Genomic DNA, 27,410 nt, shown 5'->3' with positions numbered 1-27,410 from the left:
GGAGAGGATGAGAGCTCAGGCGTCACAGCTTAGAGAAGAAAAAGTTAAGAAGAAACTTTGTGGCTGAATAAAACTACTAATTGGCACGATACCAAGAAGATGGAGACCAGACTTTTCTCAGAGATGGATGGTTTTGGCTGATCCTGTGTTTCCCAAGTTGGAACACAGGAAGTTTTGTGTACTTACTAGCAATTTCCTTATTACAAAATAAACACTGCAACAGGTAGCCCAGAGAAGTTATGGAAACACTGTGCTGTCCTTGGAGGTGTTCAATACTCCATTGCACATGGCCTGATATTAAACATAATGTCTTGGAGCAGGGGCTTGGTCTACGTGATGTCTAGATATCTCTTTCAATATAAATACAATTCTGTGATTCTACTGGTGAACTGATTCTGATTCTAATACCATGAACATTATAAAGATTAAGAGAGTTGAAAAGCTAAATAAAATCTTTCCCCTTTCTGGCACTTCCTTGTGTGACCCTTTGAATACCCAGCAAAGTCCTGTCATGTGCCCAACATAGATATTTTTCCTTTCTACTCCTATACAAGTCCTGTGCTTTCTATGTAACTGTTCCTGTCTCCTGGTTCAACTTTGAGAGCTCTGTGTCTGTCAGTGAGTCCACAATCCATATGATATGCTTAAAGTCAAAATCTTGCTCAGAAATTTGCTCTTGGAAAGCACTGCCTCTGCTCCATAACCTTCACTCCATCAGATAGGAGCATCCTTCATTGTAAGCTGTGTATTGTGGTGCTTCCATAATGACCATCTTCCCTCGATCAAAGGTACACCCCAAGGTACAGCAACAATTCAGTCTGAAGTGTTTAGGTCATAAGAGCAAACTTCATTTAGGAACAGGCATTGAGGAAAAAAAGAAAATCATCTTCTTTCTCCTATTGTGGAAAGTCTTCTGTATTTGTAATGGTGTTAGGCCTTTCGCTCCCCCACAGCATCTGATTTCAGGGAAATACTGGTAGATAACATCCTACAATAGGTCTATGAACACATCTATCTTCCAAACCAGCTTTTGCTGGTGGTGACTTGTGTATCAACCCTGTGAGGTCCCTGACACACACAATGTACTCGTCCATGTGGCAATACCTGTCTCTGTTTAATGGCAGGAAACCATCACCAGCAGGCATGGTACCTCAGAAGCTGAATAATTACGGAATCACAGAACGGGTCAGGTTGGAATGAACCACAGGGGCTCATTTGGTCCATCCTCCCTGTTCAAGCGGCGTCACCTCACGGCACAGCACTGCTTCCAGACGGTTGTTGAGTACCTCCACCAAGGGAGCCTCCACAGCCTTTCTGGGCAATCGCACATGAAAGAAGTTCTTCCTCATGTTCAGGTGGAACTTCCTGTGCATCCTGTGCTCCTGCCCATGGCCTCTTGTCCTGCAGCCTGGCAGCACGGAGCAGAGCCTGGTTCCCCGCAGTCCGCGATGGCTGAGCCCCAACCTCCGCCGGCCCCGCTCTGGGGAGCGCGCGAACGCGCGCGCCCGCCACCTCCCGCCCGCCCCGTGTTTACCCCGAGCCCCCGCCCCTCCTGACGTCACGCCACGCCGGTGACGTCAGGAGGGCCCGGGCGGCGCCCGGCGGGCGGCGGGGGGGCGCCCCCAAGATGGCGGACCAGATCCCGCTGCGCCCGGTGCCGCGCAGCGCCCAGCGCAGGGCGGCCTATTACAGCAGCGCCGCCGCGGCGCAGCGGCACAGCAGGTACGGGCAGGGCCGGCGCGGTGGCCGTTGCTCCGCTCCCTTCTCCTCTCCTTCCCCCGTCCCCAGCCGCGGGCGGGGCGGCGTGCGCCCCTCTCCCAGCCCCGTTGCCCTGCGGGGCTCCGGGACCGCCCGCTCGCTCTGCGGGGAGGGCGGGAAGGGGTGGCGGCCGCGCCGTGGGTGGCGGAGAGGGGTGTCGGCAGTCGCCGGCTCCCGCAGGCCTCCTCGGCGGTGGCCGCCTCTCCCGGGCCGCTGGTCCCGTGTCCAGCGGGGATGGGGCCGGGGCGGGCTGCGGCGGCAGCGGGATGATGCGCGGGGCGTCCTCGGGCCGGCTGCTCCCGGCGCCGGCCCCGCGCCCACGGGTGCGGCCTTCGCTCGCCCGGCCCCGCCGCCCGCAACTCCGCGCAACTCGGGTCCCTTGCCGGGAGTTCACTTAGGAGCAGGATGCCCGCGGCGGGGGGCTTGTTTGGGCGTCCTTAGTAAAGATGTTGCGAGCTGGTTGCTGGGTGCTAGTACGGACACCATTGCTGAGTGTGGGAATTAAACTTCAAATTTCCTAAATGATACACTATTGGACTTAAGCTAGTTGGAGAAAGCGGTTTAAAGGTGTGCCATCAAATTGTTTCCAGGCAAAAAATTTACGTTCCTTTGCTTCCCATTATTCTGAATAATTTATAGGTATACTGTTCTTGTGAGCAAGGAAAAACTTTGCTTTGTGATTTTGGTATCTCCATTGGATAGGATTCTTACAGTGGCTGATGTGATTACACTTGGTTGTTAGAAGTTTCTTTTCTCTTTTGGCTCTTGTATTGTCTGTGGATAGAAGGACTGGAGGGACCAGTTGTAAGATCTGAAGTAAATAGGCTTGCTAAGAATAGAATAGTTGGTGATCCTGTTCTAGTTCAAATACAGTGATAAATTTGTTTCATAATGAATAAAATGTAATAAATCTGTTTAATAATAAAACGTATTTACTTCCTTGTCTGGATGGGATAACTTTCATTGTGTTGTCTTGATTCTTAAACTAGACAAAGGTGTTTTTTATTCAGTCTTACAAACAAATCTGTAGGACAGTCTGCCATAGTTTTAGCCTTCCCCATCTCACTAATATTTGAATGACAATTTGTAGTAGGTTTGTCCTCTATCTTGAGGTAGGGCAGTGTCATCATCACTAACCCTATTCTTTAGAGAATTGAATCAGAGAACGCTGTCACTGGAATTTGCTTCCCAGTAGGTGTGCTTGGGAATAATGAGGAGGATTTGGTAGGCAGAAACTTAGTTCAGACTGTGAAAGATACTGGGAGTTCTGTTGTAAGTTGACAAGGAGTGTTCTGGTGATTTGAAAAATGCTGTAGATGTGATGGGTTGAGTCCATAACTCAGATAGTTACACAGGCTAATTGAAGGTATGTGTGCAAGTGTCATTGAGGTTCTTTAGACAAACTTTTTAATTGTGGCTTTATGAGCAGATTTGGCAAGCTGTAGCTAGGAACTACCAGCTCAGTACAGATTTGCTTCTTGCCCTCTGTCTTTGATCAACATTGACCTCCAAAGATTTGGATTACTTTCCTTCCAGTTTAGATGAGGTCTTTCAGAGTTACGGTGTTTCATAATCTCTGTATTTAACATATTGATCCTCCACAAAAGTGATTATTTATGTTTTTCATTACTTTTGTGCACATTCTTGTAGGCATATAAAAGCTTTAAAAAATGACAGGCTCATTTATTGTGTTTGCTCTTTTTTGATCACTTGATTAATAAATTGCTTATTTGAGCTCTGAGAATTAGAATACTTACACCAGCCTCTTCACTCACTTTATTGGTTTTATTTTTCTTAATATGACTTGAGTAGGTTTGTCATTCTCCTTTAAGAATACCTTATATTGGATTTGTGAGAGCATCTCTGGAAGGTGTCCTATGGACCTGCAATAAAAACATGGGAATGCTTGTGTAGAGTCTACCACAGCTGTCTTGTGTAGAGTAAAAGGGGAAATACAGCAGTGCAGGTAGTCAAATTACAACTTGTAAGTCTTACGGCTCTAAGCTTGTAATTGAACTATAGCTTCTGTGTCTTTATGAATGATTCATCCTGCTTTTCTAATCTTTATCTTCAGCACAGCCTCTGGACAAGCCTTGCATTCCTGTGGAAACTGCAGCAAAGGTCCTGATGTCAGATACTTAGGAGAGTGTTGAAGTCATTGAGGTCTCTGATATGCAGAAACCTATCATGTGCATGTATGCTTGAGGATTTTGACTAAAGGGGTATAATACATATCTCTGAAGATGTCTAGAAACAAACATCCATTAAAATATACTGGAATTGGTATGTCGAATTTAATCCAGTGCTGTTGTTTCTGGACCTTCAAGAGTTTTTGACTTTCTGTGATTCGTTTCTTCAGTGAAGAATTTACAGTCTTTTGGAAGTCTTACACACACCTCCTTAACTTAAATGTGGTAGTGTTTTAACTCCAATTAATTGTCCTGCTGCTGTGCAACATCAGTTAATACAGCTCATCAGTTGCTAACCTTTATTGGCCTTGCAGTTAATTTGTAGGATAACTTCTTCTGCTTGAGCTAAACAGTCTGTAGGAGTCTTTGCCAGTGTTGCTGTAGCTCACTTTGCAGTGAGGACAAAGACTTTCATACTCAGTGTTTGTCCATAGTGCACTTTGTGCTTTTAGATTTAGTTAGACAGACAGATAGTGCATACTTTAAAGCTGGAATATGTTTTCCTACACACACCTAAAAAAACTTCAATAATATGCACACTTCTGTATAAAATTGTGGCAGCTAAGATTTGTGAAATGTCCTGGGATGTACTTTATATATAAATAAACATGACAAGATTAATGTATTTTATACATTCATACTGTATGTGCTAAGACCTGTTTAAAAAAAAAAAAATTTAAAAAATTAAAAAAATAAAAATACATATTAAATATTGCCCATGGTTCAATGAACACATGCATCCTGTTCTGCTTTTATTTCTGATGTTTAGCACAACTTGTTACTTTTGCAGTAGAAATTCAGTTTTTATATTTTCTTTCTTTTTTCCCTTCCTCAGATGGACAGAGAACTGTTTGTGTGCTGCCGTTAACAATTAGAGAAATCTATCTTGGAGGAAAAAATGTTCACCTTAAAATTAATTTGAAAAATCCTTGTTATTGTTTAGTATATTCAACTTGCATAGTTGTAAAAAAACTTGGGGAAAAAGCTGATTGGTTCAGCACTTGTTTCAGAGTCTTGTCCTTCAGCTTGAAGGTTGTTATCTACAGGAAACTAATTGCTGCTTTTGTTTACATGGTGAGGGAAAAAGAGGACCAGAGAACAGGTTCACCTTAAACGTGCACTGAGGCTTGTTCTCATCTGTTTGACTTGTATTTGTCATCATCAACCGCAGAGTAATCAACTGCTGAACACGGGAAGGAAGTTGACTGTGTCTGTTCTGTCATGTGAGGTTGATGGCAGGAGAACAAGAAGCCTGGTGGAATTTTGGAGCTGATAAGGAACTAAACAGTAGTCAACCATCATTTATCCATAAACAAAATACCTGGTTTATTTGGGCATTCTGTGCTTGCAGTATATGATTGTATTTGGCATAATAGGGCTGAGGTGAGAGGTGTTGAGACTCCTGAGCTGGTACCAGAAAATCACGTCTTTCCAGCTCTCCCTTATGTAACATAAATTTACTTGCACTCCAGATATTCATAAAGGTGGTGTCGTGAAGGATGCCCAGTCACTGGAAGGAAGTCTCTTGCATGATTTTTTATGGATTTGTTATTATTGTTTGTGGCGTGGGCCACAGTAGTATATTTCTGAATGGCAGAACTGGATATACCAGGTGCTTGTGGCAGGGCAAGCTGTGGAATAGATCAACTACTGTTGCTTGTCCCTGCAGTTTGCCACTGATGGAGTATCTCTGTTTTAAGGTAATTGACTATACTGTTATTTTTGAATTCTTTCATGTCATTAGTGCATAAGAAAAATGCATAAGAAAGAAAAAAGAAACAAATAATAGGATAATGTCTTTTGTACAAGTAAACACAGGATACTTGTTCCTTAAGAATTTGTGAACTTTAGCTTATTTAATGTAAAGTATGTGTAGCAGAAAAAAATGCAATTTGTTCCAGACAAAAGGGAAAGGAAGTCTGCAGAGCTTGAAGTTCAATGAAAATTCGCATGGTTCCTTCATAATTAAAAATCTCAAACCAAGTTTTGTAGTACATAGAAAATAAGATGATTTAATGTAGTTATACTATTCTAATGCTTTTCATTTGGATGAAGGCTGTTCCCAGCAACCTTGTAGTCCTTATGGTTATGATTTCCCAGGGTGTTTGGCTAGGTTCCACAGTGAACCACCAAAAAAGAGATGAAAATTCAACAAATAATACCCTAAGCATGTACTGTAATTCTGTGGGTTTTTTATTCATTTCTGACATTGTCTGATGTTAGCTTTGTTAAAATACCTTGATTCCTGCTGCCTTTCAGTTGTTTGTTAGAATTGTGTCCTAATTCTAAACGACGTGATTTTCACAGTCTAGATGTTACTCTTTGTATTCCAGTGGTTTTTGTTATTGCATGTGTAATAACTAATAATTATAGTAATAATGGTAATAATAAATATAACTAGCAATAAGTATAGTAATAGTAAATAGTAATAAGAAAAATAACTAGAAATATTATTTGGTGAGACCATGTAACAATCATAGCTTTTAGGACCTAACATCTCTTGTAGAATGGTGTTCTCAGAAAGTTCATTACTTATATTGGCATAAGTGTGGGTGTGGAAAGCCTTGAAAAATATCCATAATTGTTCACAATCCCCAAATATTGATACATATCAGTGGAGTTTACCCACTGAATGGACTGTATGCAGTGATATTTGGTGTAGTTTTCCAAAATGCTGCTAGTTCCTATGAATCTCCTTCCCTGCGTATTTCTGAATGTTTAGAACAAAAGTTCTTACAGTATCTGGGCAGAGTTAAACAGGTTTAAATTTCATCTTCTCCCCCACACACCTGTTAATTGAGTAGCTCTACATATTTCATCCTGAAAATGAGCTTGAAAATGATGGATGAAGCTGAATGACTGGCAATATTGGCATTAATTTGAATTTTAATATAGCTTCTGTGATAAAACATTCCAAAGATGGAACTGAATTTACTTTTGAACATCTGTGTTTTAAAACTGCTGTTGCAAAGTAGCAGTATCTTCTTCAAACATCTGTTGTTTGACCAGAAGCAATAACTTGTTAAGTCCAGGAACATAAACTATAAATATATATGTTACTTCCTTTTTTGTGTAGAAGTAGCAATGTTAATGCTATTCATTTTGCTACTCTGGACATGATCACAGAAACTCCTGGAAGTTAAGCAGCTGTGGGACTGTATGGGAGTGGGTACTGCTTATTAATTCTCCATGCTTGTATTGGCACACCTGCACTTCCTTCTGGACAAAACTCCTAACATCAGCTTGGTTCCTGTGGTGCTTCCTTTAAATCAGAGCTCCTGTCTCGTGTTGTTTTTCCTCTGTGACAAGCAAACAGGAATGGCAGCAGAATGGATGCACCATGACAGATGAGTCTTCTGTCTCTGTAGGACAGAAATCTTTGCTGGAGGTAGCGACTCACAGAGACATATATATACCGCTAGTTACAGTGATACCAAAAGTTGCAAATGTTACAGGTTCTGCTGATACTTGCTAGAAATGTCATGAACTATGAACGACTAAATGTGTTATTCTTGGAAAGTGTTTCAGGCTGTAGGTGTTGATATGTAGATGCTGCGTACTGGGAAGGAGAACACATTAAATTACACAGCTGTATGTTATGCTGATGTAGTCAAATATATATATATTCATTACAATATACCTCTGTCTTTTGTTTCAGCATAAGGAGGAAAGGATCAAATGCAGTGTAAAGAAATCTCACTAGAATAGTCCTTAGGAGGGTTGTCTGTGCTATTATGCCATTCTTACAAAGTGGATTAATCATGTATGATTATTTTTGTTCTTTTCCAGGAGAACTCTTGTCCCTCCCCTTTTTTATAGACTTCACCTGAAATTCAAAGTGTTTGTCTCTTTTTCATTAAAAAAAAATGCAACATTGATGTCACTGTCTTGCAGGACATACTGGCCTTTGATTATTAGCTCTTCCTGGATTGTGGTTTTGGGCAGAGATTCACCTCTGTTACTTGGAAATATGTCACTGAGTGACTTAGGCTTAGTCTTAGATCCCATCTCTGAATTCTGATTCTTCCAACAGGGTTGTTTGTGTGGCAGCTTTGTATTTGGGATGCTGTATTTGTGTAACAGTGCTTAAGTTGAGTCTGTTTTCAAGATCTCAAGTTATGGAGTATCTCTAGTTTTTAGAAAAAAGAGTAGTCCACATATTCCCATTCCTGGACTGTGTTTTGCTTTCTTTGCTGAAGACTTTATTTACAGATTAATATTGCTGTTTGGGAGTGACACTTGATTTAGGATAGGTGCAGATTCTGAGACTTATGCCTGGGACAAAGGTCCAAGAAGTTTGATGTATAAGTCTTGAAAAATAATCTTGCTATATATTAATATTATCAGATCTTTCATGCAGAATATGTTTCATTGTTAGGTTCTGGGACTTTTACTTTTCAGAGCGAAGTTTAATGATTTAATGATGCAGGTAACCATATGACATGCATACAAAGTTGCTCACACTAGCAACTAAAAAATAATTTTACAAACAATGACACTTTCATTGGTGCCATACCTGGAGTTTGTCATATTTTATCTGCAGATGCAAATTTAGATGACACAAACTTTAGGTGATTTTACTAAAAAAGTGATTTTTAAGTGCAGTTCTTTAACTTGACATTACGTAGAACTGTGCATTTGGAAAAAGTTGTTTTTATGTTTTTCTTTTCACTAGTAATGGTCTTTCATTCCAATATAGGTTTACAGTCACAATTTTTAACACAGTTATTCTTACAGTCACTATCCTGATCTGAAGTGTTTTAATCCTTAGGCAAAAAAAAAAAGTTTGAGAACTTCTAATTACTATTGCAGATGTTACTATTGTTTGCATAAGCACAAGTGACTGCATGTTTAAGCTATTATTTTTGCATGCCTTCCTGGTTTATAGCTGTAGTATCTAAATACAGTGATTTGTATTGCTTGGGCAGGCATTTGGATTGCTAAGAACAGGGAGAGAAAACAATTGATTGGGCTACAATGTCAATAACAATACCCAGTGACAGTGATAAAATGGCTCCGTTGTTCTGATCAATGACATACCCTACTAATTAAAAATAGGGTTCTGCTGAATGTAGATGATGTTTCCTAAGGTCCTGCTGTGTATTTAGGTATTTCTGCTATCTATTTGTTAAATACAGAGACTCACTCATCTTGTCATGTGTTGAAAAAGATCTTGTGTTAAGGTATACATAGTGCTTTGTAAGGTGAGCGAGGGGTAATAAGAACGGGTGCCTTTTATCATGGAGGTTTCATTAGATATCTTCCCAATTTGCTTCTTCTGTATATTGTTCTAATAAGAAAGTCTGATGTAGGAGAGAGAGAAGGCAAGTAGCATTCAGAATATTTTATTTTTGTAGGTGTCTGGTGGAACCTGTAGTTTTAGTATATGTTTTAAGCAATTTTTAAAAGCTACTGATGAAAGGGAGCTGCTGTGGTAATAAGTTTCTATTATGCTTGTAGAGCTTTACCTCAACAGATATAAGGGTGTTTCCCTTAGTTCTGCAAGGCTGAAGATACCAGCTTTTTGTTTGTTTGGAATTTTTTGTTTGTTTTTTTTCTGTTTCGGGGTGGGGTTTTTTGTTGTTGCTTCTTGTTTGGTTGTTTAATTTTTTTGTAGTAGTAGTTCAACAGTGGTGCCTTGTGGTTTTCTGTATTATCTCTCTGTATCATTTGGGGCTGGGGGGGCAATGATTTATTTGGTCTTATTGCAGAGTTTGGTGTTACTCATCTTGGTAACACAGACAGTAATAAACTTGTCTGCATACAGTAGAAGTACTTTTTCCTTCTGTTTTGTTGTCCAGTGGATAAACATGCACTATGGTGAGAATGTTGTACTAAGTTTTTAAAGATCCTGGATGTAAATGTTCAGCTCTACAAATACCCAGCATCCTTAAAAGCTGTTAGTATTAACTGTGGTTACTCCATAAAAATTTGTAATAGCATTCTTTTGTGTTGAGTGTCTGATTTTTTTTAGGTCAGGACCTGTGTTCAGAGACTTCACGAGTAACAACAATTAGGGGTGTACTTGAATTAGAGATGCAGCTGAAGCTGAATAGGGACATAGAGCGGCAAGTTCTAATCAATTTAAAAAACTTCTGAAATAGCTTTTCTTTGTGGAAGGGGTTGAAGGAAATTCTTTAAATTTCATGCATTTAGCTGCAGAAGATTTTTCCATTTTCAACTTCTGTTGTAATCTTGGAACAGCATGATTGCTTTGTAGTTTAACGGAGTTTACTGCTGTGTGAAGCATAGAGGTGTTTGAAATTAGAGGAAAAATGTAACTTCTAATTCTTAGAAATGCAGGGTAATATTTAACGAAAATAAGTATTTGTAATTTGATTTTTCTGGAATAACTTTCTAGCAAAGCAATTTGCTTTATGGATATACTAGTTATTTGATTAAGAGGAAGGATTACATGAAAATACATTGTATAGTCATAAACATGGTTATGGATGAATATGTCTTGCTTTATAAAATATATGCAGCTGCAGTTTCCTGGGAATTTTTTCTTTGTTTGAGGACATGATCTGGACAGTTTCATTAGTGATAAAGGCAGTCTACAGCAGTCGCTGATTTCATGGTTCATCCTTGCTCTTTGTATGGATATACCTGTCACTTTCTTCATTTTTTTCTCCTACTTCTCTACAATTTGGCAGAATCCTCATTTATCCTCAGACTTGGAAAGTGTTCACATAGGTTGGAGGTAGAGCAGGATAGGGTATGAGTGAGACAGATTGTGCAGCTTACTCTGTCCTCTGCCTGTGATGGGAAACAGAAGGAGTCCTGTGGCTGCCACAGCCACTCAGCCAAATGGCCAGCTCTTGGCAGCACGGGACATGGTCACAGCATGGTCACAGTAGCTCAACTGGTCTTGCTCAGCTTTTTCACTCAAGACTTTCCACTGCAGCCTCTCTTCCATGCTACTCTGCATCCCACAGCCATCTCCTGGGTCCAGTTCATGCATTGTCTCAGGACCATGCATTCCTTTTTTTCTCCCTCACTAGGTTTGAGAAATACTACTTCAAGACACCAACTTTGTTTTCCTCCTTGTGAAGGAATGATAGTCTATAGTAAAAGTGATAGGTGATGAGGAACGAATATTTATGCAGGATCTGACAAAGTGCTTATATTCCTATCTGTATCTTTTAATCAAGCAGATAAAAATCTCTTCATAAATACTGCTTCTTCATTTTTAGAGTGAGTAAAACCAGTCACAATTGCCCTGTGTTTTGCACCTTCCTGCTGCACCCTTGAATATTGCTCTTTTAGAGAAATGGAAAGCTGGCAGAAAACACAGACATTATTATGGACCTGAATAGGTAGCCATGTTAGATATAAGTAACTTAGAATGGCTTCCATTACCTGTTATGGTACCTGTGAAACTCTGCAGCTGTATCTACTCCGGCAAACAGCCATCAAAGTGGAATAACGTAGGTACGTGTGACTTGAGGCATCATTTTCACAGCAGATATTTATATCAAAATTTCACTTAAAAGTATTTATTGTACATGGCTTTATTTCAGTTAAATCTGTTAAATGAGATTCCTAATAGTAGTCAAATTTTGTGGAAAGTTGTTTAATATTAATGTTCCTTTTTTTCTTAGGAAACCATATTTTGTCAAGATAGTTTTCTTCATACCTGATTTAGTAGCAATCATGCTGAGAGTTTTGATGTCTCCACTCTGGCTTCTTTATTCATGTTGCTTTCAGTGCTTCCCTATTTTAATACAAGTTTCTAGGATTATACTTAATTGATTTGTCACTCAAGGAAAATCAGCACTTCAAGCAATTAAGTGCAGCAGAATACTAGGTAACAAAGACACAAAGATTTCTGTTCTCATCCTAGTTATGAAAAATCCATTATTCATTATCTTACTGTTTTTAAATACTGAAGTACAATTTTCCAACACAATAGCAAAATTGCTTTTGAAACAGAATAAATTGCTTACCAGTTCAGAGACTGTATTTTGAAGTCAGGCTTACCAAACACGATGGTGTTTATGCTCATCTTCACTACTTGGTGAAGCTCCATATTTGAAAGTGAAAGCCTAGATACCAACTGTGGGGAAAAAACCCCTTGTCTTTAATATAATGGTAAACAAATCTTAAAGAAATTAGGATTAGAGGATCAATGTATTCCACAAATATTACCACATTTACAAAATAGATTTAAACATTAAGCATATCTGTGACTGTTTCTCTGTCAAATCTCTCCCATGATGGCCTTGCATTAGTGTGTTCCTTCAAGATTTTGCCCTGTTTATTATGTTACTGTTGTTTATAAGTGATAGTATTTTTCAAATCAGACACTTGTTAACTTTGCATGGAAGTAAAAGTGTTACTTTGTGATAGCTTGTACAGTCCATTACAGCTGGCAGACTGATTTCACTGTGTGGTGTTAAAATACATCATAAATTGGATGTCCAAGAGGAAAACACTAGTGCAGCATAAAGTTCTCTATTAAAACGATGATAATGTAATTTACAGATTTAATTAGAAAATATTATAAAAGCATTGAACATTGTATGTTTAAACACAGATGTGTCTTATTTGAAGTCTAAGAATAAAGTAATATCTTGCGTTTTTTCTAAGCAGTGGTTTTATTACTTAGTGTTGATCTAGTCTGAGAGCAATCAATGTAATTTAATATAATATGTTAACCTGTAATACGTCCTATGTTTTGTGAAGAGAATTTTTTGTATGTTTTTTCTTAATGCCCATTAATAATAATAGTAAGAAAGGAAATATATTGCTAGATTGTCATGTTAAACTAAACATCAGAGACAGGGTTTTGCAAACACCATTGTGAAGGTCAAGTTTTTCATGTTTGTTTTAAACTTTTTTTTTTTTTTTTTTTAAGTGGGTGCTCTTAGCAATAATTTGGAAAGCATCTTCTGTGCCCTATTTTCACATAACTTTCTGGGAACTCGTAACTTTTAATATCACAGTGTATTTTAGTTTGAAACTTTGATTGTATTTTCTGCAGTGTGGTAGTGCTTTTACACCACTTGAAACATTGATGAAGGTGTCTTGTCACAGGGCCTAATGTACTTAAGGTTCCAATACTCGACTTGCAGCTGGGTGTGGGAGATGTTTTTTTATTATTATTCCTAGTTATGCAATATTTTCTAATCTGGTCTGAACACATCTCTTAATGGTGTTCCGTACCAAGTGATTCCAAGGCAGTGCAAAAATCAGGGCATTACCTGCCAAAGAAAAGAGGGAGTGTCTAGCTCAAGACTTGTTAAACAATAGTGGCTTTGGGGCTTTTTGTTCCCCTTCCTTATTAGAGTTTACTTCTTAACTGTGTTGATACCAATTTATTATATAGGCAGTGTAAAGTATGTGGTGTACCTTTTCAATAGAAATCTAATACTCAGTCTCTTGCTTCCCTCCCTCCCTTTTCTGGCATCCAAAAAAATTTAGTAACTGCTTTAATATATATTCTTGTACGCAATAAGGCTCAACAGAGAAAATCTAGGGGGGAAGGAAATGGTTTCAGGTTTTTGTATTAAATATATAGTGAGTTGAAAAAATGCAAGCCTTCACATGCTTACCCCTTGTGTTTGTAATATTGCTTTTTTTAAAAAAAATACCATATTTGTCTATGAAGACTTTGGACTGAATGCTGTTCAGGGTGCTCCTCTGTCAGCAGAACTCCCTCCTGCTCAAGCAAGGCCAGCTGCAGCCTCTTGCTCAGGATGGTGTCCAGACAGGTTTTAGATGTTTCAAAGGTGGAGATGTCACAATTTCCCTGGACAGCTCGTGCCTGTGCTCAGTCATCCACATGTTAAAAGTGTTTCCTGATGTTGAGATGGCACCTTCTGCGTTTCAGTTTGTGCCCATTGCCTCTAGTCCTGTGATTGGGCACTGCTGAAGACAGCCTGGATCAGTCATCTTTGCAACCTGCCTTCAGGTTCATAGACATTAATAAGATCAGGATCTTCTTAGGCTTGTAATATAATAACAAGGCTTATTTATGCCTTTTCTTCTCCAGACAAGGCAGTCCAATCTCTTTCATCCTTTCCTTGTAGGAGAGAAGCTTCAGTTCCTTCATCATCGTCATGGCCCTTCACTAGACTCACTTCAGCATGACCATGTCTCTCTTGCACTGGACACACTGCTCCAGGTGTGGCCTTCCCAGTGCTGAGCTGAGGGGAAGAATCTCCTCCCTTGATGTACTGGCAGCACTTTGCCTGATGCAGCCCAGAATACTGGTACCTTTTTTTACAGTGAGGGTGCAGCGTTGGTGTCCACCAGGATCTCCAAATTCTTTGCTACCAGGCTCCGTCCCTGGAGTAGCCCCCGGCATGTAGCGGTGAGTGAGGTTTTTCAGGTGCAGAACTTTGCAATTCTTCCTGAGGTTCCCATCAACCTGTTTCTCTAGCCTGTCAAATTTGCACTGGGTAGGGGCATGTTCATCTGGCCTGTTGTCACTCCTTCCAGTTTTGTGTCACCTGCAAGCTTGTTGAGGGTGTATTTTGCTCCATCTTTCACATCATCAGTGAAGATATTAAACAAAGACTGAGCCTGTACGGATCTCTGGGGTACACTGACCTAGTGTACTTACCTCCAGCTAGACTTTGTGCCACTGACTGCCCTCTGGACCTAGCCATTACAGCAGAATCTCCATCTCGCTGTCTGCACATCCAGCTATTGCAGCAGCAGTTTGTCTATGGGAGTTTTATAGGAGGCACTGTCTAAGACCTTATGGAAGTCCAAGCACACACTATCCACTGTTCTTCCCTCATCTGCCAGGTGAATTATTTAATCTTAAAATTTAGCAGGTTGGTCAAGAAGGACTTCCCTTTCGTGAAGCCATGCTTACTACTCCTCATTATTTGCTTGTCCTTTTTTGGAAAAGATTCCCAAAGATGAGTTGCTCTATCACCTTCCATGGGATTGTGGTGAGACTGGAAGATATGGGCATGTTCCCTGGGTCCTTCTTCTTGCCATTCTTGACAGTAGGAATGGCATTTGCTTTCTTCCAGTCTTTCGTCACTTCTCCCAGTTGCCACAGTTAACCAAAGATTATTGGAATTGACCTTGCAATGATGTCTGACAGATTCCTCAGCACTTGTGGGTGCATCCCATCAGGGCCCACAGGCTTTTTTATATTTTTACATATAAATATACATAATAGAATACTAATAATACATATTTCTATATGTTAAATCTGTTTCATTACATATATTTTATTATATATGTAATATTATACTATATAAAAGAAATATATATATTCAGTTCAGTATATGTTCAGTTTGCTAAAGTGTTCCCTGACTCTTCCTTGCTTTAGGTTTTTTTCCTGTTCTCTGAGACCTTGGACTCCTATAATTCAGTCTTTCAGTCTTGCTAATCAAGACTGAAGCAACGAAGGTATCCAGCACCTCAGCGTTTTCCATGTCTTATGTAACTATATCCCCTGTCTTATTCAATGAGATCCTATTTTCCCTAGTATTCCTTATCTCACCCATGTACTTAAAAACTTCTTGTCTTTGACTTCCCTGGCTGGATTTAATTACATTTGGCTATATATATATATATATATTTGTATGTATGTATTTGTCCCTGGAAGCTTGGACAATGTTTTTGTATTTCCCCATGTTACCTGTCCTTATATCAACTCTCTGTGCACTTTATATTTGTGTCCAGGTTTGGACAGCTCCTTGTTTGTCCAGTCAGGGCCATCCCGTTGGATGGGAATCTCTTGAACCTGGAGTAGCTGATTCTTGAATACTTACCAGCTTTTTTGGGCCTCTCTTCTCCCCAAGACATTATTCCATGGGACTCTTCCAAGTATTTCTTGAAAAGGCCAAATCCATTCTGAATTCCAGGGTTGTGAGCTGCTTGCTGCCTTCCTTCCTGCTCTCAGGGTCTTGAAGTTCACCATCTTATGGTCACTGTAGTCCAGGCTGTGTTGACCTTCCCATCCCCAGTGAGCCCCTTCTTGCTTAGTGAGTATGAGGTTCAGCAGAGCGTCTTGTCTTGTCTTATGGGCTCCTCCTGAGTAATTAGAGGAGAAAGTTATTGTCAAAGTGCTGCAGGACCCTCCAGGATCCTGTCCTTTTGTGTTGTTCCTCCAGCAGATACCAGGATGGTGGAGGTTCACCATGAAGACCAGGGCTTGAGAATGTGAAGCTGCTCCTCTCTGTCTGTAAAGGGCCTCACCCACATGCATTTCCTGTGCAGGTGGTCTCTACCAGACACCTACTAAAATGTTGCCTTTACCTGTTCTCTCTTTGCTCTTAACCCAGAAGCTCTCAGTTGCCTCCTTATACATCCATAGGCAGAACTCCATGCACTCCAACTGCTCACTTGCATAAAAGGAATGAATTTCTAGTTTCGTTAATTACTATTTTTATATGGTTTGGGTTTAGGTTACTGTGGAGAAAATGGGCAGTCCCAGGATTCACCTAAGAGATGACTTTAAATACAGCTTCATAAAAATTAAATTTACTGATTCTGAGTAACAGTGCATCTTCTTTCAGTCATCTTCCCAAAGGTATAAAAGTATGAAATGAGTAAGTTAGTCAATTTGCATGCACTTAGAGGAATTTTCTTACTGAATATTCTAGTGCTTTGTCTTAGTTTAAAAAACATTCCACATATGTAAAATTAGAGTGGATAATAGTTTCTGGGGAGGAAAGGACCATTGCTAGCTTAATATTGTTTCCATAGGTCCCACAGGCAAATCTTCTTGACTCAGTGAATGTGTTTGTGTAGAATTATGAGAGTAACTATAATGTTTTCATAATTAAAACCAAGATCCTGATGACTGGTGTAGAAAGTGAGGCCTGCACACACAAAAAAAGACATTAGGAAGGCAGATTGAAAAAGCACAGTGGAAATATAAAGTCTGTACTCGCATGAAAACTCAGTCACTTGTGTCTGCTATAAGCTTGGAGAAGTAACTTCTCTTTTAACAAAATCTTAGACTGCTTTGAAAACTAGGAAGTTGCAACTTGGTATGCACAGATTATATAAAAACTAAGAATTTCTCTGGAATTATTTATACTATGATTGACAATGATTGCAAGCTTTTTGCTCTATAACACAATTTGAAACGAAAATCAGAGTATCTTGTTAATGTATTAACAAAAATGCATGAGATGCATAAATGGAAGTATCTCCCTAATAAAATTCCATATGGCAAAGATGAACTTGTTAGTTTAGGAGATTCCCAGTAATAAAAAGTGATGTATTGGCTATTTATGTAGTGCTTTTATCTCATTTTGCCAGGTACCAAGTGGAAGATGAGTCCTCTCATTTGGATGAAATGCCACTAATGATGTCAGAAGAAGGCTTTGAAAATGATGAGAGTGATTACCATACTTTACCAAGAGCCAGAATTTCTCAGAGAAGAAGAGGCTTAGAGTGGTTTATCTGTGGCGGCTGGAAGTTCCTTTGCACTAGGTTTGTCATACACTAGTACTTTTAATTAAAGTTTTTAACAAATTAAATAAATAGTAACTTTGTATTGTGTGATGTGTGCAGAGAATAGAGCACAGAATAATTTGCTTGTCATGAATCTTTTGATTTATTTGGCTGCATTTTCCCTACTAGAATGTTGCCAGCTGTTAAAAACAGCTCTGAAAACCTGATGCTGTTGTGCTTCTCCTGTCTGCCTTGCAAGAGAGAGCATGAGCTAAACTTGTATTAATCTTATTATTAATCAGATTAATACAATCTGATGATAATTATTACTAATTGGATAAAATATTATAATAATAATTTGGCATGTAACCCTAGTTTTCACTTCACTTGAAACTGCCTTAGGGTAGAGGGGTTAAATTTTTTAACTTTGTAGATATTAGTATGTTAAGTTTGAAATATATGTAAATTTATTGATGTTGCTGTAAGGAAAAAGCGAATTCATCAACTAGTGATTAGTTAACCCTTCAACTTTAAAGGTTAAAATACAAATGTAACTGGTGGTCTTGGAGTGAATTACAGCTGGAATTATTTCTTGTGATTTGGTTCTTGCTTAAAAGCTTTCTGTGCCAAATTCTGCTCTATGCAAATACCTTGGAATAGTAATCTTTTAAAGAATTTTTAGCACAACTAAGTAGAGAAATTGCTGGTAGGATTATTAAGGACCTTCCTTTTTTTGTAATTTGGAGTGATAAAATCTGAGAAATCAGTAAAGTGAAGTGAGCAAAGCATTCTCATGGAATTTAAATGATGAATGCTTTCTTTGGCAGATGTTTTTAGAACTGATTTAGATAGAAGTCTTCACAGCTGATTTTCATGGCAATTTAAAAGGCCCTTTTTTTATATAAGCAAAGCTGCATTTGTATACCTTCAGTTTTTGGAAATAATTTTTACAAACTTTAAAAAATACATGATCTGTGTTGATCTCTGTTTTATATAATGAATTAACAAAAACTCATGGTTTATTAATTTTATTATAGACATTAAGTGTTTGGAAGGTTAAAGGAAATAAGGTAGAAAAGTTTACAGAAGTAGTGTTTGTATATGTAAATAGGTTTTGGAAGCAGTGTTTCTGGTACAGACCTACATTTTAGTTGTTAAAAAAAAATTATAAGTATTTAAAGAACCTGTTAATCTTTTGGACGTCTTAAAATTTAGATACTTTTTGAACAATACACTTTTATATGAGTTTGGTTCTGTAAGTATTAGTGATTATATTATATATATGTATCTATCTATACACTGTGATTATATTCCCGGAAGTTTAATGAAAACAGGCAGATCAGTAAAGACTGCATCCTGACATGTAATTTACAGTGTTTTGATCGAGACAGACAATTGCAAGGTGAGTTTATGGTGGAATTAATTAAAAACTGTAAGAGAATGTCAAAAGAAATGGTCATTAGTGCTGAAGATTGCAAAATGTCATGTTCCTACTTGCTTTATAAAATTGAAAGGTACATTTTAGCTTTCAAGCCTAGAAACTTTCAACTCTGTTGTTTAAATTACTTGAGTCATATTTTTGATGGATTTTTGAGAAAGAAAAGAGGAAATTGCACCACGTTTTTTTCTTTTTCTATGCTCTATATATATTTTATACATATTCACTGCTAATATAGGTGTGTAAAAGAAAAGTCTTCGCTAAGAAAGAGACTTTAGGGGAGTATGATTTCTGCTTTGCTAATTTCCTGAACTAAATTCAGACACAATAAAGAGTCTGTTTGGTTTTGCATTTATACCTACCTGCATTTTAATGACATCATGGGAAATGACTTTCACTTTTTTATGGAAAAAAATAATGAAAAAATGACCATCAGATTCTAGCAGAGGCTTGAAATTTCAGTTGGAAATCAGGAGACAGAGGATACTCCCACAGGAAAACTGCAGATGTCTGCTTTGATGAGGTAGGGAAAAAGATGTGGAAGGACAATGAATCCCATGATGTCTTATCTACTGGTCCAGTTAGGCTGAGTTGTAACCTCTTCTTGGTTGAGCATTTTTGAGTGGGTGTGTAAATACCTGTCATGGTAGTAGGGAGATTTCATCTGGGCTGAGAGTATTGTTGAGGCTTTGTAATTGATAAAAATCAGGGATGTGCAGTCAGTGTAAGTTATTCTTTTCCATGCTTTCTCATTATAATAGCACTTTACAAATTTTTGCTGGAGCCCACAGAATAGTTGAGTTTTTGAAATGCCAATTTGCAGTTGATAAAGTTACCTAGGATCATGCAAAAGATAATGCAGGAAACTTGGAGGCTGTTGTATTGTCACACCTGCAGTATTTTTGTACACTGTGTAGTAGAATTAGTTACAGTATTTTTCTGTATAAAGTATGGGGCATAAAGTATTGATTTGGGATACAATTGTGTATTGATGCCTTCATAGTTGAAATGGAGAGGAGCATATGAGAAAGCAATTTTCATGTGTGTTGGTGTATTCATGTTAAATGAACAACTGAAACTTATTTCCAGAAGAAAAACAGGGTTCTTTTAACTGTAATGTAAGTTTAAAGCAGTCTGAGACCTGTTCAGTTGAACAGAATTTAAAATTTCACCCTATTTTTATGGAAATCAGTACTTCATACCTGCATCTGGGTGAGGTACAAATCTCAGCTTCAACATTTAGGGTTTCTTTTTGTTCTTTAAATGAAATTGTAAATTTTTCAAAGCTGTGACAGAAGGATGAACACAATAAAAGACTAGGCATTATTCTGGAGCCAGGCTCAGGGGGCCCCTGATTTCTTTTGGGTTCTCAGTGAAAGTCTTGTGTTTGTGTTCAAAATCACTTTACATGTTGCAAACAAACAAAACCCCCCATACCCAGTAGGGGTTTTTGTGTGTCTTGCATTGTTAGGATTAATCTCATTTTTGTGAGAGGAAGTTTTCCATCTCTTACTTTGCAGCTTTAGAATTTTATATTCTATAGATATGTGTTGCTACATCACAAACTGTTACTCTTTAGTCTAAAAAGTTTTACCTGCTTTGCAGAAGCAAATATGGAAGGTTTGACAAAGTTCTGTATACTTGAAAAATGATTTTGTAAAAATCTTTTATTCAGCTTCTAACTTCAATTTAGACAATAGACTTGTTGATCAGATCTGAATGGTGTGAACTTTATTTGCAAATCTCCAGCTCTTTAAAGAGTTTTTACATTTGCAAGAAAAAAAAAATCATAATTAAATTAAATGTTGTCTTTGATTTTGAACAAACTGAAGACTTAATTCTACCAATATAACTTTTAACTTCAGAAACTGCTTATTTCTTGCTTTCATAGCACAGTTAAAAGAAAACTTTGTGATATAGCAGCTGTTTTGTGGTTGTAATCATTTCCCCTTTAACTTACAAATTCTCTTCAAGCTTGTGAAATTATAATGCACATAGATCAATACTCTGGAGTTCTTTGGGCTGGATTGATTTCTTTCTCATGAGATTTACATTCCACTTGTTATCAAAAAACACTTTGTCCCTATGAAAATGGTGCCATTGAATGGCATTTCCATATGAAGTGAAGGGGATATCAAATGCTCGGATTAATTTGGGCTCTAAGATGGCCTGTACGCTTTCAATTAATCTGCAACGCATTTGTTATGCAGAAGCATGGGAAAATGCTGATCTTTTGAGAATGACATGACCACTGTGTTGCTTTTGGCCTGATTACTGAAGCTACCTGTTGAGTACAATAATTACAGTATGTTTTCTTTGCAGAACTAGTTTCTGCTACTTAAAACCTAATAAGGAAAAGCTGACCCTTGCAGACAATATAGAGCTTTTATATTATCTTTCCATTCTGATGAAAATGCTGTTTTGTGAAAGATACTGGCAGTTAAGCTTGTAGGATAAAAGTAATGAAAAGAGAAAATAAAAAAAGCCTTTATTATTAGAACTGCAAAGTCAGTTGAGACTTTTACTTTAGCTTTTGACTTGTAGAGATACGCTCTGTTTATGAAAAAGTTAAGGGTTCTTATTTAACAATTACTCCAGGTTTTGGTTTGTTAGTGGGGAGTTTTTTTGGTTGGTGGGTTTTTGTTGCTGTTTTTAATTTAAATATGGTATTGGTTACTATTATGAAAACAGTGGTTATTGTCCCTCCACATTAAAGTAATATATTAGGAAGCAGGTTAGTAAAATGCTATTTAATGGATATGCCTTGAAGTTCTTTTATAAATTTGGTTATTTTTCATATATACAGCCTGTTATATTGATGCAGACAACAAAGCTTGCAATTTTCTTAATGAAAAGGCTTTCTGTGCATAAGTTGAGTTTTCTAGGCAAGGGCAATGGAAATACAAAGTTAAATCAGTAAACAGGGATGCGCTTTATGTTTTTTTTGTTGCTGAGTCCCTAGCAAAATATGTGATTTTACATAAAAGTTCAGAAAAATATGAAGGGTGTCTTGATCATACTACATGTTACATTATATTTCTAGACTATTTGAAACTTGGAAAATGCTACTCTCATCATACAAATTTACTGGGTACAGAAAGCCCATGAAAAGGTCTATACTGTTGCTCAAAAATATGTTCTGTATTGGGCAATGTTAATTCAAGAACAGAATAGAAATTGTTGGATGTTGATAATCTGAGTTACAAAAATTTGGGGTAGACTTCATTGGTGTTAAATTTTTTAATTAATATGAATTAGGATTTCTGAGGCCAGCATGTCCACCTTGTATTCTTTCTGTGATAAAGCAGTAATTGCTGCTGAGATTATAAATAGCAGAATCTATTTTTGTGGTAGTAAAGCTCATCTGAACCATGACAATATTGATTCGGGCATAACCCTGTGGTATTTTCATCATCTCTGAGTTCTCACATCTCACAACTTGACTGTTGTTAGCTCCGTGTCAGTCAAATCCCTTTTATCAAAGGTATCGCAGTTTTTTCCCAGCCAGACATGACTCTTGTGTTTGTACTTTTTGGCATTTGCTAAAGTAATGGTCAAGATGGTGTTTGTTGATCTGTTGTAAAAAAGGTAGTTCCAAGAAGGGGAATCTCTGTGGCGAGGAAGGCAGAGTAATTATGTTGCTTTAGGTGAATGTTTAATTTTAGCGGTAGAGAAGTACTTAGTGTCTGAGGACATGATTCTACAAAAGAGTGTACCTAATCAAATATTCAGTCTGCTTACAGTTCAAATTCAAAAACTGATTGAACAATGCAGGACTTCAAAGATTGTCAGGGAATTTGTGTCTGTGCAACTGTAAGCAGAGCTGTCATGCTAGCTCACTTTCCCCAGGAAAAAAATATTTCCCTTGGAACTTTTTTTCCTACAGATTTGTCCTTACACTTCTCACTATATAACTAAGCTGCCTTTTCTCTCTCCACACCCCTGCCCTGGAAACTAACAAGTTTAAAGCTTTAATGCCATGAGCAGTTTCATCAAGTAAAAATCCAAGTTGGCACTGAGTTGAATCATTCTGCCTTCTGCATCAAACATATAACCGGCATTGTTTCAACTATTTTTGCAGTTTTTTAGATTTTTAAAGGTTGGGATGGATATAACTGAAAATAAGCCCCTTTTATTCTGCATTAGTTTATGGCTGGATCAATTTGCAGGCCTGGTTTTCCTATGCAGTTTTATGAGTATTTTTGCCAGCAGAAGGGAAGGAGGAAGAATCCACACCTTTGTTATGGGGGGAGGGAGGTATTGGACATCCTGCAACAGCAGGATCTATTCCCAGCCATTAAACTGATTATGAAATAATGAAATTAGAAATACTGCAGTTCATTTTATTTTAAAGATAAGTTTAAATAATAATATTTTTGATTTGTCTGTTAGTTAATAACAGGGCTGAATTTTGAAAGTTGAATTAACACTGTTACAATTTTTATGATAGAAGAATTCTTTGTCACTATTTTGAAGTGTCTGGGAAAAGCTGATGAAAGGACATTTCATTTTTGTAACAAAAATAAAATGCATGTTTACATCTATTCCATAGTGAGAGTTTCAGGGAGAAACTCTTAAGAATCCAGCATTTAAAAATTGAAGGATTTTAAAGGTCAGCTTGTGAGCATTGATGTAGTGGTATTTCTGTAACAAAGTTATTGTTGCTTTGGATAATTTTTCTATTGGCATAGTCTTTAATTTTCTTTAAAAAGAACCAACAACTTTGAATTCCATTCTTTGGCAAAATTAATTAATAGACATGGGATAATATAGGCTACACACAGGAGCACTTTAATGTGCATTGTGACAATGTAAGCTAACGATCAGCCTTCCAAAGCAGTATTTGTGTATTTTGTGATGCTGTAATTGTGAATAAACAGACTAGGAAATGAGGTTTCCAGTTGATTCCTTGCCTATACAGAATGAATTATATCTGTCACTGATGTCTGATCTAACCACATCTTAGAGATCTTTAGCAATTCCAGCCTCCTTAAGCATCTTCTCCACCCCTGTCATTAGAAGAGTTTACTCAATATCTGTCCATGTTGTGCCCACCCTGCTTATTGATTTGCCGCAGCTGAAGGTCTGTCATTAGTTAATAATGACCTAGACAATGATTGTCCCTTTCCTCTTTGCATCTGGTTCTTGCATACTTGAAACTATATTAGGTCCTCACTCAGACTTCTGTGAACAGCTCTGTTTCTTTTGGTGTATCTGGTAATCAGCCAGCCCTGCTTTCTAGACCTGTACTTGTTTTCTTGCTCATGTGTGTAGTCTCTGTTTTCCCAATAGGCCTGTTTGTTGAAATTTGGTATTCAGAATGGTCCTGTAAGCCAACTGCAATCATGCTAGCACTGGTTGAGAGAAAGGAATACATTCATGACTTGCTATGAGTATGCTTGTCCACACTGAACAGATGTCTTTTTTTGCACGTGTATAACATTCTCAGGCAGTAACTGAGCTGCCACCTGGTTTTTGAGCATTTTCTGGTTCTGTATTTGTGTAGTTGGTTATTTCTCTGTAAACTGTGTTGCACATGTACCTGTTCAACTGCATTCTGTGTCTTCCAGGTAGTTTTTTAGTTCTTCTAACCTGTCAAGACAGCCTTGAACTCTGATCTGCTCTTTGCATGTACCCCTCTCCTACTTTTTTTCTGGTCTGAAAAATGAAACATTTAAGAGTCAATTACCCAGTAAGTTCTAAACAAAGTTTTACAGACCTTGACTGAAATTACTTTGGTTTTATGTAAGCTACCCTACTATTATGATTTTTCCAAAAGCTTCGGTTCCAAGAGTATGTGCCTTTACTTTTCTTACGATAAATGTCTTGAGAGTTAAATTTTATTGGAGGCATAGAATCAGAATGATTTGGGTTGAAAAGGACCTCTAAAGATCATCTATGCCAGCTGTGCTAACATGGGCACGGATATCTTTCACCAGATCAGGGTGCTCAAAGCCCCCAGAGTCAGTAGACGACATGCACTCTCAAGCAATAGTGCAACTGGTTCTTCTCAGAGTGAAATTAGTTCCATTTTAGAGATTGTTCTTGACATGCAGCTTTTGGTTGTGACTTCTGTTTTCTTACAGCTATGTACAAATACATATGAATCGGTTGATTATAGAGAATTACTCCAGTAAATATTGCTGAGGTGATTGGATTGTAAATTTCTCTCTTGTTCTCAGACAAATTCAAATTCAAGATTTTGAATAAAATTTGTAAGAATTTCCTAACGGATGTTTACTTTTTGCTGCATCAAGAATATTGCCAGCATATTCAAAAACCTCACTAGAAATTGTTTCTCATGTCAACTTCATCAGCTGCCGTAACTGAAATCTTCTGTTACCAGCTCAGTCAACTACAGTAGCTGAAGAGCAGGGAAGCCCTGTCTGCTCAGTGCTCCTGATGCACTTGCCTCAAACTCCCAATGTGACTGAGGCACCTTCTCACTGTATTAATGAATAAATACAGATACATTCTCCTTTAATGTATGGCATTGTAAACCAAGAGTATGCAGTGTACAGCAAACCCACTTTTCTTTGCAAATGATCTCTGGATGGTCTTTCTTCCTTTGTAGACAGTCCTAGCAAGTACTAAAGCTAATTACATTATGTGGGCTGAGTCACACCCCTGTTTTTCCCTTGTTTTACAAATAGTCTGTTGAGCCTCAGAGGCATCATTCCATTTACTAGCTTTTGTTCCTCCTTGTTGTGACCCCCTTCCCACCATTCCTGTATAGTTGTCCAAAATGCAGTTGTTTTAAGGTTGCTGTGAGATGTTCTCTATCTCACTACTCATGGTTTAGACTTCTTCAGTGGATTTGTAAATGGCTAGGCAAGCATGCTGTTCCTTTCTTCTGTGAACTGAAGTTCTCGAATTGCAGATTATTGTGTAATCTGCATTTATATAGTGGGATTGTTTTGAATGGTTTTCTCTTTTTGTTTGCTAGGTTTGGTTTGGTTTTTTTTTTAAATATTTGACTGTATGACATTAGCAGTGGTATGGAAGAAACTGAAGATTTGCTAATTATGTGGTAATTGTATCCAAAGCTGCTGAAATATTTTAAACTGTGTCAAACAGAAGCCTCATTTCCTCTTCAATCATTAGCATAATCTGAGTGTTAGTAATCCAAGATAAAGAGTTTAGCCAAAGGACTAAAATGTATGATGCAGAATCTTATTAACAGAATATTGCAGAAGTTTTTGAACCTGTGTCAGGGTAAGATGTAGTGAAACTTCTCATTTGTATATTAGGATTTTCTGCAAATAATGTGTGTTTATATATGTGTGTGTCTGGGTGAGTTCAGTTCTCTGAATTGCCCTAAATATTAGAAGTTAACATCATGCTTGTTTATTTAGATGTGGCAAACATTTTTTAGCCTGTTTTTATAGATATTTGCCTTCAGGGGTTCCAGGTTTGGAAATTGTCATCTTGTATAGTACATTTTTAGTTTTAATATAAACAATTTTCTTTCTTTTCAGTTGTTCTGATTGGCTGATAAACATTTGTCGAAGAAAGAAAGACCTGAAGGCTCGCACAGTGTGGCTTGGGTGTCCTGAAAAGTGTGAAGAAAAATACCCCAAAAATGCCATAAAAAATCAAAAGTACAACATCTTTACCTTTATACCTGGGGTAAGGCCACTAAACATTTTCTGGTGTTGGGCTGACTGTATATTCTGTAGTGTTTTTTGGCTGTTCCACAAAAAGATAATTTTATTTGCCCGGGTCCTTCTTTTTCTTTCTATATTTGTCTCAATGACTTCAATGAAAATTAACAGTTGAGAGCAAGGATGCATTTTTACTAAATTGTTTGATTTCCAAAGGGATATGTACTTAATTGCAGTTTGAGTGATTGGAATTCAGGGAAGCTCTTGAAATTTGAGATGGGTTTCTTTGCACTTTTGTATCCATCATTAGAAATTTGTAATCTGTTTTAAAAAAGAAACACTTCTGCATGCAGAAGATTGACTTAAATTGAGAAGAAAATAGTTGAAAATTACAATTTAGTCCCATGGATCTTTTCTCATACTCCTTGCCATTGTTGGTATAATAAATAATGAATTCCAAAGTGGACAGCTCCTTAAAGGACAAAACCAATGAAGATCTTCAATTTGTATCACAAGTAGGCCTAGTTTGGTACTTTTCAGAGTTAAATTTGTTATTGCAGTCTTTTTGCAGGTATTTTTGACTATGAGTGCAGTTCTTCAACAAATACTTATGTTGTGGAGTGAAAAGCTTTTTTTGTCACTTTTTTCGTAAGAAGCCATATTGCACCTTAATTTCGGTTTTTTGCTTGTACTTTACACTGTGTATATTAAGACAAAAAAAACATAATAGTTTTGTCTAGTTCATAGCTTTTTTAAAAAGTGTTGTTATAATGAAATTTAGTAATAGAGAAACAATTTTTGAAACTCAAGTACTTAAACCTAAAAATGTATCCTACTGTGATACTATAAATTTTAGTATTACACTTTTACTCATATTTTTATAAATACCATCCAAGAGTCCTGTGTCCCATAGCAAAAACTGAATGTCTTGTACTTTTGAATACAGAAATGCTTTGTCTTGAATTTTTTATTGAAGTGATCATGCTGATTTGTAAGAGTATTGATTCTATTCTTCTGGCCTCTTTAGTCCAATGACTGGCAGGTGTT

The 27,410-nt window shown here is 37.6% G+C and overlaps 1 protein-coding gene across 3 annotated transcripts in view; it reads left to right on the top strand.

Moving 5' to 3' along the window:
• The first annotated feature begins 1,584 nt into the window (after window positions 1–1,584).
• ATP9B (ATPase phospholipid transporting 9B (putative)) overlaps window positions 1,585–27,410 on the top strand; it is a 154,062-nt gene continuing 128,236 nt past the window's right edge. For all 3 annotated transcript variants that reach the window (XM_058831637.1, XM_058831636.1, XM_058831638.1), the window contains exons 1-3: window positions 1,585–1,722; window positions 17,187–17,360; window positions 26,238–26,388. In XM_058831637.1, the coding sequence (XP_058687620.1) occupies window positions 1,628–1,722; window positions 17,187–17,360; window positions 26,238–26,388 (420 nt within the window). In that variant the 5' untranslated portion in view covers window positions 1,585–1,627. The remainder of the gene's footprint in view (window positions 1,723–17,186; window positions 17,361–26,237; window positions 26,389–27,410) is intronic.

This window comes from Poecile atricapillus, chromosome 2 (genome assembly GCF_030490865.1).
Source record: "Poecile atricapillus isolate bPoeAtr1 chromosome 2, bPoeAtr1.hap1, whole genome shotgun sequence".
Taxonomy (NCBI): Eukaryota; Metazoa; Chordata; class Aves; order Passeriformes; family Paridae; genus Poecile; species Poecile atricapillus.
The sequence above is the reverse complement of the archived record's forward strand: the minus strand, read 5'-3'. Positions and strand labels throughout refer to the sequence as shown.